Raw genomic sequence first — 22,156 nt, 5'->3', positions numbered from 1 at the left:
TGTAGAAAAGATTTGCTTCATCAATAGGTCACTATGGTTGACTGGTTTAATTGTTCCTCATATTTTTTAAGGTAAGATAAGATTGAAACAATTAGTGATTAACTAATGGATTTATGAATATGAAGACACAGGTTTAAGCTAGTATGACTTCAATACTTTGGAAATCCATGATATAGTAAGCTGAATTATGACATCCACTGACTTCAACTGTAATCCTTGTATGACTTATTAGGTGGCCTCTATGAGTTGCTATGACCAAGAATTTATCACCTCTCAGGCAGTCTTCTGGTACTGAACCTTTTCCAACTTAAACTGCTCCTTGGTCAAGACATGTAGGCTACTACAAGTACCACACTCAAAACATTGTCAACTTGGTAAAACATGCTAGAACATCACTGATTTTGAAGACCCCCAGAGTTGCCTCCTTGCCACTATGAGGCATCAGAGAAAACCTTTTAGTTGTAGTTGAACTACTCATTCTTCAATAGATATCTGAATTAATAAGGAACAGAAATCTTTAAAAAAAAAATAAGATGAATTAGAATGTTTGTGATAAAACTGTCTTCATAAGATTCTAGCATTTTTATTTAATAAATCTTTTTAACCATGTATGACATTTTAATCAAAAGATGTACCAAGTCACACTGAATAAAAACATGTGCCAAAAGTTCCTTTAAAACCATGCTGGTTGTTTTCCCCAAACTGAATGGCACTTTATTAGAATTTACTTGTAAACTGTTTTTCAAACATAGAGTAATGATTTATATTTTCTGGAGTAATTCTATGTATATTGTATCATTCCTCTTTATAAGAATCAGTATGTCAATGCCAAGTAAGCTGTAGTCTAAATTTATGGGATCTGTAGTATTCACTCCTACTCCAATAATAAATATAGTACATAATACCTCAAACTACGTGATAGGCAGCACTTCCAAAACAATATTGTAACCCTTAATCATTCTACTGCTAGCTTCAGCCTCCAGAGTAAGCCAACTCCAACTTAAGGATAAGAAAAAGCCTTCTATAAAAAGTCTATCGATCTAAATTGCAAAATAGTTCTGAAATGTAGCTCAATTCATGATATATCTTTTCTCAGTGCACAAATTCTAAAACCCCAAACGTTGAAGGCAGACCAACAATAAGATAGGATTTGTCCAACTCTGGACTCAGCTATTGTTCCTCTTCGGTCTCAGGTTCAAGATAACAAAGCACTAACGGATCCATTCACAACAGAGATCTGAAACCTGAGGTAGGAGGCCCAAGGACCAATCTTGGCTCCTCCACAAAATGCAGGATCCGGGAGGAACTCACCAATCTGAGGGGGGGGGTGGGCAATTAGCTTTGTAGAGACAGTTCAAGGTGAGTGGGCTGGGATGGTAGGCTGTTCCAGAATGAAAAGGTCCTAAGTGCTGCAGAAAGCTCCAGGATGGGCCGCATGAAAAAAGAGGCCTGGCTGTAAACTCTAGAGGAAGTGAGAAGGCAGCCAAGTCTGTCATGGGTTCTCTGATACTGGTCTGTGATCTCCTCTTGCCCTGATACAAAGCCCTCTCTGAGCTGACAGGGCACTGCCCCCATGTGGCAGGCATTCTGGGCCAGATACCATCCCCTTATTCAGAGAGGTCTCGCTCCCTAGTCTGACTTGGCCCTGGAAAAAATTATTCACTGTGACTTTTCTTAGACTTCCCAACAGGATTCAGTTAGATATAGGAGGAACTTGGGAGAGGGAAACAGAGTTCATTATACTGCTTCCTGCTACTCTGCCATCTTGGCTCACAGTATTTACATGCCAATAGAGGAAGATGATATAAGTATGTCCCAAAGTCCTAAAATCATCAGGGGTCATAGAGGAAGCTTAATAAGAGAGAAGGCCTGGGTATGGCTTTGTTATATCTTGATGATCTTTTATAGAGAAAAGAAAGGGAAGGGAAGATATCCTGATTCTTTTAAAATTTTTTATTTTTTAATTTATGGAATAAAACAAGTATTTCCATAACACAATACAATACATAAGATGATTACACACAACACTGAAAATCTACTATACACAACTTGCTATTCCTTTCAAATACAAACAAAATTTTCATGTAAATTTCTTTTCCCCCTTTTTTCTCCCTCCCTCTCCCTCTCTTACCCTAGAGATGGCTACCAATAGATACAAAAATATATACACACACACATATATTATGTGTGTATATATATATATATAATATATATATATATATATATATATGTAAAATTACTCTATACATACTTCTGTTGATCAGTTCTTTCTCTGGATGCAGACAGCATCTTTCTTCATATGTCCCTTTATAGTTAATTTGGGTATTATAATAGATAAAATGATGATTCACTCAAAGTCATCTTTTTTTTTCTTTTCTTTTCTTTTCTTTTCTTTTTTTTTTTTTTGCAGGGCAATGAGGGTTAAGTGACTTGCCCAGGTCACACAGCTGGTAAGTGTCAAGTGTCTGAGGCCAGATTTGAACTCAGGTCCTCCTGAATCCAGGGCTGGTGTTTTATCTACTGCGCCACCTAGCTACCTCCAAAGTCATTCTTAAAACAATATTGCTATTACTGTATAAACATTCTCTTGAATTTGCTCATTTTACTTCGTCCTTTCATGCAAGTTTTTCAATGTTTTTCTAGATCATTGGGCTCATCTTTCTTATACCACAGTAATATTCCATCATAATCATATACCACAACTTATTCAGCCATTCTCAAAGGGCATCCCCTGTAATTTCCAAGTCTTTGCCACCACCAAAGAGAGTTTCTTTAAACATTTTAGAACATAGGGCAGCTAGTAGGTGGCACAGTGGATAAAGCACCGGCCCTGGATCTAGGAGGACCAGAGTTCAAATCTGGCCCTCAGACACTTGACACTTACTAGCTGTGTAACCCTTGAGCAAGTCACTTAATCCTCATTGCCCCCGCCCCCCAAATAATAAAAAATAAACATTTTAGAACATAGAGATTCTTTTCCTTTTCCCTAATAATCTTTGGAAATAGACATAGTAGTGGTAGTTGCTGGATAAAAAGGGTATAGGTAGTTGGAATAACTCCTGGGCATAATTCCAGATTGATTTTCCAAAACAGTTTGATCAGTTCACACTTCCACCAACAATTATTTTTAAAAAAATACAAGTCTGAAGGAATGTGTCAGTGGGGTGCAGTGAGGACAGGAGAGACCCCAGGGCTCTGCTCACCTCAGTGGAGCCTGCTAGCTTCTCAGCAGATGTGGTGTCATGAGACAGGCACTGACTGTTATGGTAGAGAGGGCTCTCAGGATACAGACCTCAGTTGATCTTGTACCTGGTTTGGGGTAACTGGGGGGATCGGGTGAGTAGTGTCACCTGAGGTCAAGAATTTCAGGATGTGGAGGGCAGGGAGGATCCAAACCCAGTTCCAGGGTGGGGGACGGAACCCCAAGGATGTGCAGAAGGAAACAGATTACTGGCAGCTAACATGGGGACCAGTGCTCCCCGCCCAGCCCAATGCTGTTGTGTTTTTCTTCAACAACCTTTGTTTGCCAAAACTGCTGCTCTTGTCCTGCCTCCACATATCTGCATCTTCCAGAGAAATAAAGTTAGTTTTTTATTTTAAATTAAAAAAAAAATACAAGTCTAGTCCTATGCTGACATCTTTACTGGTTCACATACTCTTCTCACCCCCCTAAATGTGAGAGTACCCAAAGGCTTAGTGCTTAAATATTTCTTTGCTTGCTCTATACCTTCCTTTTAATAAGTTTATCTACTAATATGGTTTCAACTTTTAACTATTACTACTTGATTGACAAGTGACTTCCATATGTAGGCCTGCTAATCTGACTTCTTTCCTGAACATCAATTCTAAATGCCTAACTGCCTATAGATACAGGTCCCATCTATTGCTCTGTAACCTTAAATACAAAAAGTCTAAAAGCTCAGCCCACTTTTGTGAGCTCATATCTTTACCCTACCCCAAAACTAGATCTGCTCTAACACAAACTTCTCTCACTTCTTTCATTTACATATTTTCTCTGACAATTTGCCCACCTATCTGTCCCTCAAGTGTATACTTCTGCAAGAGTCTCTAACTGATCTTTCTAAAGAATAGGCCTGGCCATGTCACACTGCCCCATTCATTGAATTCTTTTTGTTAAAAATATAAAAGTATTCGGGGGCCAGCTAGATGGTGCAGTGGATAAAGCAACTGGCCCTGGAATCAGGAGTACCTGAGTTCAAATCCGGACTCAGACACTTAACATATTACTTAGCTGTGTGACCTTGGGCAAGTCACTTAACCCCAACTGCCTCACCAAAAAAAATAAAATAAAATAAAATAAAAGTATTTTATTATTTTCCAGTTACATGTAGTTTTCAACATTTGTTTATATAAGATTTCCAATTTCAAATTTTTCTCCCTCCCTCCCCCCTCCCCTAAGACCACAGGTAATCTGGTATAGGTTATATATACATAATAACATTAAACATATTTATGCATTAGTCATGTTATATGAGAAGAATCAGAGCAAAAAGGAAAAACCTCAAAACAGAAAACCAACAACACCAAAAACAAAAGGAATAGTATGGTCGAATCAGCATCCATATTCCACAGTTCCTTTGTTTTTCTTTCTTCTTTTTTTTCCCCCTGGATTTGGAGAGTCTTTTCCATCATGAGTCCTTTGGAACTTTCTTGTACCATTGGATTGGTGAGAAGAATCTAGTCTATCACAGTAGATCAACACATAATGTTGATGATACTGTGTATAATGTTCTTCTGGTGCTGCTCATCTCACTCATCATCAGTTCATGCAAGTCCTTCCAGGTTTCTCTGAACTCCTGCTCATCATTTCTTACAGCACAATAGAATTCCACTACATTCATATACCACAACTTGTTCAGCCATTCCCCAATTGATGGACATCCCCTCAATTTCCAATTCCTTGCCACCACAAAAAGAGCCACTATAAATATTTGTGTACATGTGGGTCTTTTTTCCCTTTTTTATGATCTCTTTGGGGAAAAGACCCAAAAGTGGTATTTCTGGGTCAAAGGGTATGTACTGCTTTATAGCGCTTTGGGCATAATTCCAAATTGCTCTCCAGAATGGTTGGATCAGTTCACAGCTCCACCAACAATGAATTAGTGTTCCAATTTTCCCACAGCTTCTCCAACATTTATTATTTTCCTTTTTTTGTCATATTAGCCAATCTGACAGATATGAGGTGGTACCTGAGAGTTGTTTTAATTTACATCTCTCTCATCAATAGTGATTTACAGCATTTTTTCATATGGCAATAAATAGATAGCTTTGATTTCTTCATCAGAAAACTGCCTGTTCATATCCTATGACCATTTCTCAATTGGAGAATGACTTGGATTCTTATAAATTTGATTTAGTTCCCTATATATTTTAGAAATGAGGCCTTTATCAGAAGTACTTACCATAAAAATTATTTCCCAGCTTTCTGCATCCCTTTTAATTTTGGATGCATTGCTTCTGTTTGTACAAAACCTTTTTAATTTAATGTAATCAAAATCATCCATTTTGCATTTCATAATATTCTCTATCTCTTGTTTGGTCATAAACTGCTCTCCTTTCCAAAGATCTGAAAAGCAGACTATTTCTTCTTCTCCTAATTTACCTATGGTATCACCTCTTATGTCTAAATCATGTACCCATTTTGACTTTATTTTAGTATAAGGTGTAAGATGTTGGTCTATGCCTAATTTCTGCCATACTATCTTCCAGTTTTCCCAGCAGTTTTTGTCAAATACTAAATTCCTATCCCAGAAGCTAAGGTCTTTGGGTTTATCAAACAGTACATTTACCACTGTGTCTCCTGTGCCTAGCCTATTCCATTAGTCCTCCACTCTATTTCTTAGCCAGTACCAGATAGTTTTGATGACTGCCGCTTTATAGTAGAGCTCCAGATTTGGTACGACTAACCCACCTTCCTGTGCATTTTTTTTTCATTACTTCCATTGATATTCTTGACTTTTTGATGAATTTTGTTATTATTTTTTCTAGCTCTATAAAATAATTTTTAGGTAATCTGATTGGTATGGAATAAGTACATTAATTTAGGTAGAATTGTCATTTTTATTATATTAGCTTGGCCTATCCATGAGCAATTGATATTTTTCCAATTATTTAGATCTGATTTGATTTGTGTGAAAAGTGTTTTGTAATTGTGTTCCTGGAGTTCCTGGGTTTGTCTTGGCAAGTAGACTGCCAAGTATTTTATATTATCTACTGTTACTTTAAATGGAATTTCTCTTTCTATCTCTTGCTGCTGGACTTTGTTGGTCATAAATAGAAATGCTAATGATTTATGTGGATTTATTTTATACCTGTTATTTTGCTAAAGTTGTTAATTGTTTCAAGTAATTTTTGAGTTGATTCTCTAGGATTCTCTAAGTATACCATCATATCATCTGCAAAGAGTGATAATTTTGTTTCTTCCTTGCCTATTCTAATTCCTTTAATTCCTTTTTCTTCTCTGATTGCTAAAGCTAACATTTTTACTACAATATTAAATAATAGAGGTGATAATGGACATCCCTGTTTCACCCTGGGAAGGCCTCTAACTTATCTCCCATTACATATAATGCTTGCTGATGGTTGTAGGTAGATACTGCTTATTATTTTAAGGAAAACTCCACCTATTCCTAAGCTCTCTAGTGTTTTTATTAGGCATGGGTGCTATATTTTGTCAAAAGATTTCTCTGCATCTATTGAGATAATCATATGATTTTGGTTAGTTTTCTTATTGATGTGGTTGATTATGTTAATAGTTTTCCTAATGTTGAACCAGCCCTGCATTCCTGGTATAAATCCCTCCTGGTCATAATATATTATCCTGGTGATCACTTGCTGTAACCTCCTTGTTAATATCTTATTTAAGATTTTAGCATCAATATTCATTAGGGAAATCAGTCTATAATTTTCTTTCTCTGTTTTTGCTCTGCCTGGTTTTGGTATCACCACCATATTTGTGTCATAAAACGAATTTGGTAGAACTCCTTCTTCACCTATTTTTCCAAATAATTGGTATAATATTGGAATTAATTGTTCTTTAAATGTTTGGTAGAATGCACCTGTAAACCCATCTGGCCCTGGGGATTTTTTCTTAGGGAGTTCATTAATGGCTGTTCAATTTCTTTTTCTAATATGGGCTTATTTAAGGATTTTATTTCCTCTTCAGTTAGCCCTGAGCAGTTTGTATTTTTGTAAATATTTATCCATTTCCTTTAGATTGTAAAATTTACTGGCATACAGTTGGGCAAAATAGTTCCTAATTATTGCTTTAATTTCCACTTCATTGGTGGTAAGATCACCCCTTTCATTTTTGATACTGGTAATTTGTTTTTCTTCTTTCTTTTTTTTAATCAAATTAACCAGTGGTTTATCTATTTTATTGGTTTTTTTTTTCATAAAACCAGCTCTTAGTTTTATTGATTAATTCTATAGTTTTATTGCTTTCAATTTTATTAATTTCTCCTTTAATTTTCAGGATTTCTAATTTAGTATTTAATTGGGGATTTCTAATTTGTTCTTTTTCTAGCTTTTTAAGTTGCATGCCCAATTCATTGATCTCCTCTATCTCTTTTTTATTCATGTAAGCAGTTAGAGCTATAAAATTTCCCTTAAGCACTGCTTTGGCTGCATCCCATAGATTTTGGTATGTTGTCTCATTATTGCCATTCTCTTGGATAAAGTTATTGATTGTTTCTATGATTTGTTTTTTGACCCACTCATTCTTTAGAATGAAATTGTTTAGTTTCCAACTGATTTTCAGTCTACCTTTCCATGGCTCTTTATTACATGTAATTTTTGTTGCATCATGATCTGAGAAAGATGCATTTACTATTTCTGCCTTTCTACATTTGACTATGATGTTTTTTGTGCCCTAATACATGGTCAGTTTTTGAAAATGTGCCATGTACTGCTGAGAAAAAGGTATATTCCTTTCTATCACCATTCAATTTTCTCCAGACATCTATCATGTCTAACTTTTCTAGTATTCTATTCACCTCTTTCACTTCTTTCTCATTTATTTTGTGGCTAGATTTATCTAATTCTGAGAGGGGAAGATTCAGATCCCCCACTAGTATAGTATTACTGTCTATTTCCTCTTGTAACTCATTTAACTTCTCTAAGAATTTGGATGCTATACCACTTGGCGCATACATGTTTAATATTGATATTATTTCATTATCTATAATACTTTTTACCAAGATGTAGTTTCCTTCCTTATCTCTTTTAACTAGAACTATTTTTGCCTTTGCTTTGTCTGAGATAAAGATTGGTACCCCTGCTTTTTTTACTTTAGCTGAAGCATAATATATTCTGCTCCAGCCTTTTACCTTTTACTCTGTGTGTATCTCTGTGCTTCAAATGTGTTTCTTGTAAACAGCATATTGTAGGATTCTGGTTTTTAATCCACTCTGCAATTCGCTTCCGTTTTATGGGAGAGTTCATCCCATTTACATTCACAGTTAAAATTATTAACTGTTTATTTCCCTCCATCTTCTTTTTCCCTTTATACTTTTTTCCTCTTCAATCCCCCATTCCACTTAACCAATGTTTTGCTTCTGACCACTGCCTCCCTTATCCTGCCCTCCCTTTTATCAGCTGCCCTTCTTTTTCTTGCCCCTTTTTCCCCACTTGGGCCCTCCCTTCTATCAATACCATCCTTTTCCCCCTTCCCCTTTTGTTTCCTTAAAGAGTAAGCTAAGTTTCTTTATACAAATGGGAGTGTATTTTATTCTCTCCCTGAACCAAATCTGATGAGAGTAAGGTTGCAACAATGCCAACCCCTCCCTTCTTTCCCTCTATTGTAATGGGTTCTTTTTGTGCCTCTTCATATGATATAATTAACCCCATTCCACCTACCCCTTCCTCTCCTCCCCTAGTCTTCTTTATTCTGTCCCTTAAGTTTCTTTATATCATCAAAGTTGATTTAATAACAATACCTTTACCGAGATACAGATCTCAAGAGTTAAAAGTATTATCCTCCCTCATATGGACTCAAGCAGTTTAATATCACTGAACAACCCTTTCTCCCCCTTCTTTACCTCTTTATATTTCTCTAGAGTCTTGTATCTGGAGATCAAATTTTCTGTTCAGTTCTGGTCTTTTTCTCAGGAAGCCTTGGAAGTCCCCTGGTTCACTGAATGTCCATCTTTTCCTCTGAAACAGAATGATCAGTTTTGCTGGGTAGTTGATGATGGATTGTAATCCAAGCTCCTTTACCTTCCTGTATTTCAAGCCCTGTGATCCTTTAATGTTGAATCTGCCAGGTCCTGTGCAATCCTGACCGTGGCTCCATGGTATTTAAATGGTTTCTTTCTGGCTTCTTGGAGTAGTTTCTCCTTCACCTGATAATTCTGGAGTTTGGCTACAATATTCCTTAAAGTGTTCCTTCTGGGGTCTCTTTCAGGAGGTGTTTGGTGGATTCTTTCAATGATGATTTTATCCTCTGATTCTACAATTTCAGGGCAGTTTTCCTTAATAATTTCCTGGAATATGGTGTCTAGACTCTTTTCTTGATCATGGCTTTCAGGTAGTCCAATAATTCTCAGATTATCTCTCCTGGGCCTATTTTCCAGGTCAGCTGTTTTTCCAATGAGTTATTTCACATTTTCTTCTATTTTTTCAGTCTTTTGATTCTGCTTGTCATATTCTTGTTGTCTCATGGAGTTATCAGCTTCCATCTGCTCAATTTTAATTTTTAAGGCCTTATTTTCCACAGTAAGCTTTTGTACTTCTTCTTCTGCTTGGCCAATTTTTTCTCTCATTTGTCCAATTGTATTTTTTAAGGAATTGTTTTCCTCAGTCATTTTTTGTGCTTCTTTTTGCAATGTAACTCTCATTTCTCTTATTTCTTTTTCCATTTTTTCTTCTACCTCTCTTATTTGGTTTTTAAAGGTCTTTTTGAGCTCTTCAAAGAAGGCTTTTTGGTCTTGAGACAAGATCATCTTCCCTCTTGAGTCTTCACTTGTGGGCATTTTGACCTTCCCTTTCACCATATAAATTGTCAATGGTAAGGGTCCTTTTTTGTTTCTTGCTCATGTTTTAGGCTATTTTTAAATTAATTAAGTTGAAGTTTGCTCCTGTGTCACAGGGTTCACAGTTGGAAGCTTCTTACTGCTCTCAGCTGCCCCACTCTCAGCTGTGTCAAGTTGCAACAGTGTTGAGCTGCCCACTGAGCCGAGCTTTGCTGAAGTGAGCTGCCAGCTGGGACAAGTAGTGCTGAGCTGCCCTCCCCTTTCACCCAGGTGAGACAGACCTTTTCTGAAGTCTTCTAAATTATCTCATGTAGCAGGATTTTGTCTCTCTTTTTGTAGGTTCTGTAGATCGAGAATCTGTTTAGAGGCTTGATTTAATGTTGTTTTTGAGGGAAATATGGGAAAGCTCAGGAAAGTTCCTAGCTTCTTTCTGTCATCTTGGCTCTGCCCCCATTCAATTAATTCTAATGGCTCACTTTTAACTTTTCCAGTCTTACACTTACACTTACCTTCCATGGTCCCTTGTCCTATGGACACTGAGATTGTAGTATCACTAGCCTTCAGGTTGTACTTTGCCTATGACATGCTGTCTTCTGACTTCCAGGATTTTCACTGGCTGTTCCTCCTGGAACCCTCTCCTCATTTCTGCCTCCTGGATTCCTTGGTTTCAATCCTCAGTTTACATTCCACCTTCTGCAAAAAGCCTTTCCCAATTCTGTTGATCATCTCCAATTTATCCTGTATAGACTTTGTATATAGATGTTTGTATGTCTTCTGACCCATTAGCCTATAAGTTCCTTGAGAGTACATACTGTCTTTAGCCTTCTTTGTATCTCAAGGCTTAGCAAATTTGCCTGGCATAAAACAAATGTTTAATAAAGGCTAGGTGACAGACAAACTGACTGACTCTTATATTCTCAAAGAATTAAAGCTTTGGAAGCATATGAGGATTCTCATTCTTCCCTCCTCTCATGTGCTGGAGAGTCACAGAATCAAAGGAAGGCCAGTCAATGCTTCCTTTCCAGATTTCTGGAATCTGTCTCTTATTTCCAGTCAATAAAGAAGTCCATGTATTCATTACCATATTCCTAGACTACAGGAGAATCCTCACTCTCCACTGTAATCTACTTTATACACCACTGACAGACTTAGATTTCCTAAAACCAGAAAGCATATTGTCTCCAATCCTCAAAAATTGCCTGCAGAATCAAGTTCTATGGCTGCCATTTAAGATCCTCTACAACATGACTTCTATTCCTCTCAAATGTGTTCTCCCACTATTCCTTTACATGAAAATACCTCTCTAGGCAAACTGGTCAACTGCCCAACTCTGGAGCAAGTCCAGTTAATCAATGTTCTTCCTAAAATGTGGCACTCAGGATTTTGTAAATACAATAGTCCAGACGTGCTTTGGCCAGGGCAGAACAGAATGGGAATGCTTCCACAGTCTTGTCACAATACCATTCTTAATACAGCTACAATTGGGCTATCAACATCTTTTGTTGACTCATACTGAGCTTCTAGTCCACAAAAATCTTCAAGTCTTTTTCAAGATAACTGTTATTTAGACATACCAACCTATCTTGTATTTATTAAGTTGACATTTTGAACTTTATATCTTGACTTTATATTTATTCTGATTACATTTAATTTTATTAGATTTAGTCTATTGTTCTATCCTTTTATCCAATGTCTTAGCTAACTCTCCTAGATTTTTGTCAACTCTAAATTTTATATGCATACCATTTATGCTATTATTCAAGTCACTGACAGAAATTTTAAACAACACAAAGAAAAGCACAGATCTTTGGAGTCCTCCATTAAAGAACTCTTTACCATCATTAATGAGTAATCTTTGAGTCTGTACATTTAATGAGTTCAGGATCCTCCCAACCATACTATTATTTATTTTTCATCTCTGTCTCCATCTTTTTCACAAGAATAACATGAGAGAATTAGTTAAATGCTTTGCTGAAATATAAATATACTTAAAGTGTCTACAGGCCTACACATGTAAACCAATCTAGTAAGTCTGTCAAAAAGGAACTGATCGGGGCAGCTAGATGGCACAGTGGATAAAGCACCGGCCCTGGATTCAGGAGGACCTGAGTTCAAATCCGGCCTCAGACACTTGACACTTACTAGCTGTGTGACCCTGGGCAAGTCACCTAACCCTCATTGCTCTTCCAAAAAAATATATTGTTCTATCTGCTATCTGACTCTTAGCAGAAAACAGTCATGCTGACATATTATCTAAATTTTAAAAATATTATTACATTTTAGACTCATATCTTAAATATCAACTACACAATTGGGTTAAGGTTTGTAATGAGTATTAAATTATTTTCTTCAAAACAAGATTTTAATGTAATTAAAACACCAAGAAGTCCTTTTTTATAAGCTATGATGTTTTTTGTGTATCAAATAATTCATCTCTTAATAGTTACTAAAGAAAATTTGGGATCACGTTTCCTAGATAGATCATTCTGGAAAGGTTACTAACACATTTAATGCCAAAAATACTCTTGGGATTGCTGACAGTATAACTGTATATCAAAAAGACAATATATCTTCTTAAAAGTTGCACAACTGCATTTTGGATTATATCTGTCCCTAGGTGGTCCCCTCTTTTAGGCTTCCAACTAGTGTGTCATAGCATACATGGTATGAAGTAATTCACACTAAATGAGAATTCAAGTATCTATTTTTGAGTTCATCTGATTATCCAAAAATAAAGAAAAACAGATTTTTAAGGACACAGATAAATGGCTCATGCCCAGAAAAGCAGACATCTTAAAACCAAGATGATCTCTGGAGAGAATAGCTCTGATTTCTAAATCAGAATTGGAGAAGCAGAAATATAGCAGAAACTGTGAGGACCACAGAGGTCATCTGGTTCAATTTTGGCCAAATCATGTTTATTATTAGCTTTTCAATAGTTTGTTCCATATTTTAGACCAAGTGCCTGGACATTTGCCTTTTGGGAGGGGGGGGACGGACAGTCATCTAACTGCATGGAAATTCTGGCTAGGATCTGATGCCTGACCATGCTTAACAGAGAGATTGAGATCCTATAACTACCAACATAACACTCCAACATGACTGGGATATGAAGAACAATCAGATGTAAGCAGACTAAACTTATATGGTTTGCCCTTAAATTTTAACTTGAAATCTATTGTTTTAATATCACTTACATTTCACCTCAAAGAGAGCCATCCATTATAACAAAGGAAAAGAGAGAAAACTAACAGTTTAGGAAAACTAATGCACATACTGAGAAAGTCTAATGTTATCTTTAGTGTGCCACAACTATGATCTCCAAACTCTCCAAAGCAAGAAAAGAGTTGCTTTCTTACATGACTTCTTCCTTTTAAAAGCTTTGTTGAAAGCTGTATTTACTAAGTATCACAAAGACAGTAATTACAAAACATCCCCCCAAATACAGGCTACTACTCAATTCAAGCTTGTTTTTTTTTCTTTCTTTCTTTTTTTTTTTTGCAGGACAATGAGGGTTAAGTGACTTGCCCAGGGTCACATAGCTCGTAAGTGTCAAGTGTCTGAGACCAAATTTGAACTCAGCTCCTCCTGAACTCTAGGGCTGGTGCTATTATCCACTGTGCCACCTAGCTGCCCCCCTTCAAGCATTTTCTTAAGTTCTGTTTTCACAGATACCCAAGAAAATCCACTTATCCTCTGTTTACTATTTATGAAATAAGGTAGGTAAATTTAGCCTCAAAGGTCTGTATGTGAGAATTATTCCCAAAGATTTGCCAAGTGTTCTGAGAGGCATCTCAGACTGCAATAGGAATTTCTGGAGATCAATATTTACAATTGTAATCAGATGATGAGGCAAGGAAATATTTATAAAATTTAACCAAACAGTATGTCAGTGCACAAAACTGAGATTTAAAATGACTTTGGGGGCAGCTAGGTGGTGAAGTGAAAAGAGCACTGGCCCTGGATTCAGGAGTCCCTGAGTCCAATATCCGGCCTCAGACACTTGACACTTACTAGCTGTGTGGACCCTGGGCAAGTCACTTAACGTCAACTGCCTCACACACAAAAAAATAGCTTTAAAATGACTTTGGGTTAAGAATTATATATGGCTGGGGCAGCAGCTAGGTGGCACAGTGGATAAATCACCTGTCCTGGATTCAGGAGGACCTGAGTTCAAATCTGACCTCAGACATTTGACACAACTTACTAGCAGTGTGACCCTGGAATAAGTCACTTAACCCTCATTGCCCTGCCAAAAAAAAAAAAAGAAGAAGAAGAATTATATATGGCTACTGTACTTGTGCTTTAACAATGGGCATTTCCTGGAGACACTTTGAAGCATCAACTTCTTTGCATTATTCAGGAAGTAAATGCTGACAAATTGAATTTTCCTTGTTCCCAGCTTTGCCTTTCCACCTCTCTACAGGAGTTATTGGCCAAAGTTGGGAACCCCAAAGCTCTTGACTTTCAGTCCCCCGGGGCCACACTGTAGCTAACAACACACATGGCTTTTTCAGTTGCAATTGTTTTCAGTATTCTTCCAGGCAGAAGTTACCTAGGACAAGTGATCTGCCAAGTCAGACTTTTCCAAACTTCACAACAGACTAGGTTTACACCAATTTATATGTTCTCTTGTGCTTCTCTGACTTTCTCATATTCATCCTTTGGTAGCATAGTAATATTTCATTAGATACATGTACCATAATTAATTCAGACATCCTTTAATTGATGGACATCTAGTTGTTTCTAGTTCTTTGCTGCTCCCAAAAGTGTTTGTTAAAATATATTTTGGTGTATATATGGGAACATTCTGTCCCTAAACCTTGTTGGGGTATCTTCATAATAGTTTGCCTCAGATCCTCATCTGTAAAAAAGGGGATGCACTGAAGAAGGAAATAGCAAACCATTCCAGGATCTTTGTGAAGAAAAACCCCATCAACAAAGTTCACGTTGTTACACAGGGTTGGACACAGATGAACAATTGAACAACAACAAAAACAGTTTATTCGTCATAGTCTAATTTGCATTATATTTGCTTATGTATGTAACTTATCACCCATACTATACTGTAAGTTCCTGGGAAGCAGATACTGTCGTTTTCATCTTGTGTTAAAAATGCCTTTTACATAGCAGGCATTTAATAAATTTTTGTTTTAATTTAATTAAATTGAGCTTGAATTTTTGTTATTAAGGTACTTTACCTGAAGGTTAATGTCTGCCTCATAGAAAGTTAGACATGAGCAATAATGCCGATCTGAGTCAATATCGGTCAGGACAACCACGAAGAATGTTGGTTGTTTTCTCTCTCTGGACAGTTGCCATCCTCCAGGCTGGCAAAACTAATTGGGGAAGAGAAAAAAAAGGCAGTTTATAATTTGATTTTGAAAGAATAATGAAAAATTAATACTATGTAATTACTAAAGAGATATACACATATCTCAAAACTCTTAGTGTACTTTTAAGCTTAACAGTTTAATACACACATAGTCATATGTACATTTATCTATATAGAGATATAAGGGGCAGCTAGGTGGCGCAGTTGATAGAGCACTGGCCCTGGAGTCTGAGTTCAAATCCAGCCTCAGACACTTAATACTTACTAGCTGTGTGACCCTGGGCAAGTCACTTAACCCCAATTGCCTTCTCCCCCCAAATTTTATATATATATACACACACAGGTATATATTATATATAATTATATATATATTTACAATATATTATAAAGTATATATTATATATTATTATTTATATATAATATTATATATAATTATATAAATTTATAGATATACACATATATTATATATAAACATATATGTATACATGCATGTATCTATATATCCATACATATGAAGATATATAGATATACACATACACATAAGTCTATTCCTCCTTATATTTCTCGTGAAATTTTGTAGTGAAAAACTTTTGTGCAAAATTCTCTTTAACTTTAAACAGTTAATGGTCTAGGCTTTACTATCCACTTGACCTATATTTATTTCTTACATCATGAAATAAGTCAAATTTCACTTAGAAACTCATAACATCTGGAATTTCCATTAACATGTATATTGCTTTATAAGGAAAGTCTGAATTTTCCACAGATACCATTCTGAGGGTACTGAATTAGGACAAAGAGGAAGGCAAAAATAAAGAGAAAGTTTTTGTTTTTTAACAATGAGAAAAAAAGGCAGAATTGGGTGGTTTTGGGGATAAAGGCCATTCATGAGGAATTGCAATAAAAATAGCAAAGGGTATCAAGTTGAAAAAAAGAAGATTGTCTAAAGTTCACTCAAAGGCTGACATACTTAATTTTCAGCTCAGCATAAATAAAAGAATAATCCAGCAATATTTCTCAAAATATGTGACAGAAAATAGAACTGGGAGTTATTTTGGAGTACTGTCTCATTCTCTGACCTCACTAGCACAACCATCCTCTAACACAAGTAACTTTCTATTCCCCACTAATAACAACTCACATTTATAAAGTGCTTTGAAGTTTACAAAGCCACTTTCATCACAACTCAGCAATACCTTTTGCTCTGTCTACTTCTCTTTACTGGTTTCCCTGATCACATACTCTTTCCCATTAGCAGGTCTCGCCACTTTTACCTAGCATTAATGCACACAGAAAAGAACAAAGTTGAGAGCTTATTTCTAAAATTAGTATAAGCTGCTACTGGCAATAACCACTTCTTTACAAATAAAAATCCTGTCAAGTTTTTCTTTGGAGAATTAACAATGTGCTATGTTTATGAAATTAAAAAAATTGTAACCACCTAATATAGCACTTTTGTAAGTAGCTCAATGAATTAGTTACCTATTAAACTACAGCACTAATCATCTTCCCTAAATTTCTTAATTTTAAAGTAGGAATCAACAGCTATAATTATCTCCTGTTTAAATAAAGCTCTGTATTTTTTAAAATAAGATGAGTACTGTCCAAACACACATACACAAAAAAACCCCTTCTGAAAGCATTTTTATATGCTCTTCAAATATAGAAGACTCCTATTCTGGAGGCCCTGTGACAGGAGGAATTCTAAGTTTCCTTTGAGCCTCTTTCTGCCTGATAGCTCAGAAATCCTCCCACTATCCCCAAACAGAAAAAAAGAGAATCCTTGGAAACATCTGCCCACTGCAGAGCTCAAATTCAACACTTGTCAAAATGTTGTCCATAGCATATCAACAACAGCTTTATTCAAATCACTGCAATGGGGGGCAGCTAGATGGTGCAGTGGTTTAAAGCACCGGCCCTGGATTCAGGAGCTACCCTGAGTTCAAATCGGTCTCAGACACCTAAACCACTTACATAGCTGTGTGACCCTGGGCAAGTCACTTAACCCCCATTGCCCTGCAAAACAAAACAAAACAAAACAAAAAAAAACAACTCAATGCAATGTTTATAGAGGTTTTTATGTGTGTTAGACAACGTGACATAAACAATCCAAAATGATGAAGAAAGGAAGTCCCCAAATAGCACCCAGCTTGACAAATCTAAATAACAATAAATGCAAAGTCCCTGCATTTAGGTTCAAAAACAGTTAGGGTAGTAGAAGATGGGGGGAAATGGTTTGTGAGCAACTCACATGAAAAATAAATGAGCAATTCAGGTGACAACAGGCTTTTATGAAATAATGATACAGTTTCCAGAAAAAAATTGAAACAATCTTAGGCTGCAGAAGAATTTTTAAATTTTATTTTATAGATCATAGGAAGTAATCATCATTCCTTACTCTGTTTAAATCATATTGAATCTGGATACTACATTTTATTTTATTTTTTATTATTATTATTTTTTTGTGGGGCAATAAGGGTTAAGCGACTTGCCCAGGGTCACATAGCTAGTAAGTGTCAAGTGTCTGAGGCTGGATTTGAACTCCGGTCCTTCTGAATCCAGGGCAGGTGCTTTATCCACTGCACCACCAAGCTGCTCTGGATACTACATTTTAAAAGGAGTTGTACCATATCAGAAGTCATCAAAAGGAAGATAACCCAAAGAAAAAAGGGAAATGGAAACAAATAGCTGGAGCACTCAGAGAATATTCAGAATAGAGAACAGACAATTAAGGGGAGATGTGACTACTGCCCCCCCCAATGCTGAAAGGGCTATCATAATTAACTGTACTCTGATCTACTCAGAAAACAAGGAGAAGATTGTGTTCAGTTCTGTGGGTTGGATTTTGATTGATCAGATAACATCCAAAGAAAGGGAAATCGGGTTGGTAAGAGGACCTGCTTTCATGCCAATTCGGCTCAGTTTAAAAACAAAAACAAAACAAAACTGGGATGTTCAACTTGGAGAAAAGAATTGGGGAAAGGGAGGCAAGGATAACTGCTTTCAAGTATTTACAAAGTCCTCATGTAAAAGTCAAGTCTATAGGATCCTAGATTTAGAGATGAGATGGACTTTAGAGGTCATCTCATCCCAGCCCCTTATTTTACAAATGTTTTACAAAAGATACCTTGAGAAGCAAAGTGATCTTCCCAAGATCACACAGAGATATGAAGCTATAGAACCCAGATTCTTTTATTCTAAATTCGGAGCTTCTTTCACTGTTCTACTTGGCCCAGGAGGAAGAGATGAGAAAGATTGTTAGAAGTGGATGGGGCTAAATTTAGCCCTGGTATATGGAAAACTTGTTAAAAATCAAGAGCTATTAGAAAAGGTCTGCCTCATAAGTAGTGAATTTCCCAGTTCAAGAGCTGGCCAAAGTCCTGGCATGATGTGAGCTGAGTCAGTATTAGTACATCAGAAAGCACACGGGCCCAGAGGGCTGTGATTTTGAGTCACAAGGTTATCTTGGCTTTTATAAAAATTAGGATCAAAATAGGTTAGAGTGAGAAGGAATTTTAGATACTCTCTAATACAGTCTTTTCATTTTATAAATGAGGGAACTCAGGCTCTGAAAGGCTAACTTGTCTGAAGAGAAATCTGTAGTCAATAACAGAGTCAAGTTTGGATCCAGGTCTTCTGACTTGAGATACAATATTCATTCCACGAAAGGTAATAATGCTAACAGTAGCTAGTATTTATACAGCACATACCCTGTGCCAGGCAGTTTGTTAAGTGCCTTACAAATATCACCTCATTTAATCTTCACAACCCAAGGAGGAAGATGCTATCATTATGCCCATTTTACCAATGAGGAAATTGAGGCAGAGGTTAAGTGGTCACACAGCTAGTAAATGAAACTCGATTTGAACTCAAGTTTTCCTGACTCTAGATCCAGTGATTTATTCACTGGGTCACCTACCTACCCCTTCACTTGATGGTTTTTAGCATAAAAAGAGAATTTCTTCTATGTCACTGACAGTTCCTCTAGCCCCCCAAACCCCTTTATCTTTATGTGATTCCATTTCTCAGACTTCCTTTCCTTCAGTAACATATATAGATTCCATCAATATATTTCAAGTCCAAATGTGTTCCATGGCCAAATCACTAGATTAGTTTAAATACAGGAGTGAGACAGAATAGTACAGTGGATGGGAGAATATGAGAAGGGAAAAAATATTTCTTAAGTACCTACTATGTGCCTGGCACTGTGCTGAGTGCTTTACAAATATTAACTCATTTGATCTTTCCAACAACTCTGAGGTAGGTGCTATTAAGATCCCCATTTTACAGTTGATAAAGCAGAAACAGAGGGAGCTTAAATGACTTGCTCAGGATCACACAGATGGTATCTGAGGATGGATTTGAACTCAGGTTTTCCTAACTCCAGACTTAGTGCTCAATCTGCTGTACCACCTAGTTACCTAGAGACATGGATTCAAAGCAAGAAGATCTGGGTTCAAGTCCTAAGGAAAGTCAAATAACTGCTCAGTGCCTCAGCATCTCTCTAAGACGCTAAGAGGGAAGAACTGGGGCTGGTCTGTATCAGTAGAGAAGATGCTCCTTACCAGAAGCTCCCTGTTGCCCAGTCTAGTTCTGACTCTCTGTTACCCCATTTGGGGGTTTCTTGGCAGAGATAATAGAGTGGTTTGCCATTTCTTTCTCCAGTTCATTTTACAGGTGAGGAACTGAGACAAACAGGGTTAAGTGACTTGCCCAGGGTCACACAGCTAGTAAGTGTCTCATGTTAGATTTAAACTCAGAAAAATTAGTCTTCCTGATTCCAGGTGTATGGTGACAGAATCCTAAAGGTCCATCATAAATGTAAGGAACCAGGAAGGGAAGGGACAGAAAGGAAAGAATAGGGGAAGGGAAGAAAAAGGAAAGAGAGGGGGAGGAGAGGAAGAAAAAGAAGAATGAATAGAAAGAACATGTTCCTTCCTCCCCTCCCACTTTCACAAATCTAGTTTAGATTAAGCCTGAATGAAGCCAACAACCCCCCCCCCCCCCGTGTGTACATGTGTGGTATAGAAACATTATATGTACTATATGTATTCCCCCCCTTCCAAAGAGTTCTCATTTTATAGCACAGCATATGTTTGGACCAGTTTGAGGAATTCTAGTATATTAGACTGCGGTTAATGGGAAGAGGTCGTCAGGGTAGCTTTTAACACCATCTTATTCCCTTTGCTTTGTTCTGTGTTCATTAAACTTCTAATTATTCATCATTTTTCCAGGAGACCTAGATACAAGGAAAAAAGAGTCTACACAGAAGACATGACACACTCATATCCTTCACTGTAAAGCAAATAATTACTTGATATCAATCCGGTTTTATTTGAGCTTGGATAGTACAAGCTGTTTCAGAGGCTTAATGGCCCCTTAGGTAAGTTGACCACTGACCTAACAGACTCCCGGAGCTCAAAGATACCCCCTGAACCATGATGGACATGTTTGCCAACTCCTTCCCCCCTCCCCCCCCCCCCGCACACACACACTTTCAATGAATTCTCAAGTTTTCGATGAGGTTCATATAAGATATATTGTAAAACTGTTCAAATTACAGAAACTGTTGACTTTTAAAGAGAGCTAAATCAATTTGTACAGCTGTAAATGATTTTATTCTATTGAAGGTTCATATAATAGATACCACAAAATAACTTCATATAAGAAGATAGAACCAGTGTTTCAGCACTATTTATCTGCATCAATATTGCTTCATAGAAATAAAACTGAAAGAGCATGAAATATGTTTCCTATGCTATAAATTAGAGAAAGACAAATAGCCTTCTAAGTTAATGACAAAGTTGTTTCATTCCAAATTTTCTTTGGATATCATATCCACATTCAATTTCCCAAGAACTTCACCCATTCCTCATATTTATAGTCCAAAAAATAGTTTTTCAAATTGCCAATTTTTAAAATCTGAATTTCACAAGTTTTAAAATAAAAATGAGCAAATTTGAAAATTTGAAAAGAAAGTTTGTGCCCCAATTCCTTCTTTTAATGATAAAAATGAACACCCTGCATCCAATACCAGACTAATTAAACCACGACTCCTCACCTCAATGGATATATTTTGGTCTTGTCTACAGTACAAAAGGGGAAGCTCATAAGATTTTCAGCAAGAATGAGTCAAGGGGGGAGGGGCAGCTAGGTGGCATGGTGGATAAAGCATTGGCCCTGGATTCAGGAGGAACTGAGTTAAAATCCAACCTCAGACACTTGACACTTACTAGTTGTGTGACCCTGGGCAAGTCACTTAACCCTCATTGCCCCTAAAGGAAGGAAGGAAGGAAGGAAGGAAGGAAGGAAGGAAGGAAGGAAGGAAGGAAGGAAGGAAGGAAGGAAGGAAGGAAGGAAGGAAGGAAGGAAGGAAGGAAGGAAGGAAGGAAGGAAGGAAGGAAGGAAGGAAAGAAGGAAGAGAAAATGAGTCAAGGAAAATTTCAGGGACAACTGTGGTGACATAATTCAGAGTTTTTCCAAGAAAAAAATTCAAACTTTCCATATTATAACAGGGTAGAAGTTATGTAAGTTGGGAGGCTGGTTCTGGATTTTTGCTGCTAGGACTTCTGTAAGAGCCTTACAGTCTACACGTTTGTGGTTTGCTGTATATGGAGGCAAAACTAATCATGTCTATACAAGTAACATATTTAAAGATGCTAAGTTCACTTGTTCAGTAGAATAAAGATTTTTCCATTATGCAGCAGAGCTTTCTTTAACAAATAATTTTAGAAGGACATAAAGTAATTGATTTAACCTTTATTTCCTTTTCAAATTTGTTAACTCATCTAAAACAGTTTAGAAAGGTCAATGATGGTGGAAGACAATT

The 22,156-nt window shown here is 36.8% G+C and overlaps 1 protein-coding gene across 4 annotated transcripts in view; it reads right to left on the bottom strand.

Annotated features, from left to right (window-relative positions):
- SBF2 (SET binding factor 2) overlaps positions 1 to 22,156 on the bottom strand; it is a 496,438-nt gene that overhangs the window by 283,007 nt on the left and 191,275 nt on the right. For all 4 annotated transcript variants that reach the window (XM_043970029.1, XM_043970030.1, XM_043970031.1 and 1 more), the window contains exon 3: positions 15,194 to 15,331. In XM_043970029.1, coding sequence (XP_043825964.1) covers positions 15,194 to 15,331 — 138 coding nt within the window. The remainder of the gene's footprint in view (positions 1 to 15,193; positions 15,332 to 22,156) is intronic.

The sequence above is a fragment of the Dromiciops gliroides genome, chromosome 6 (assembly GCF_019393635.1).
Source record: "Dromiciops gliroides isolate mDroGli1 chromosome 6, mDroGli1.pri, whole genome shotgun sequence".
Classification (NCBI taxonomy): domain Eukaryota; kingdom Metazoa; phylum Chordata; class Mammalia; order Microbiotheria; family Microbiotheriidae; genus Dromiciops; species Dromiciops gliroides.
This window is presented reverse-complemented; position numbering and strand designations above follow the sequence as displayed.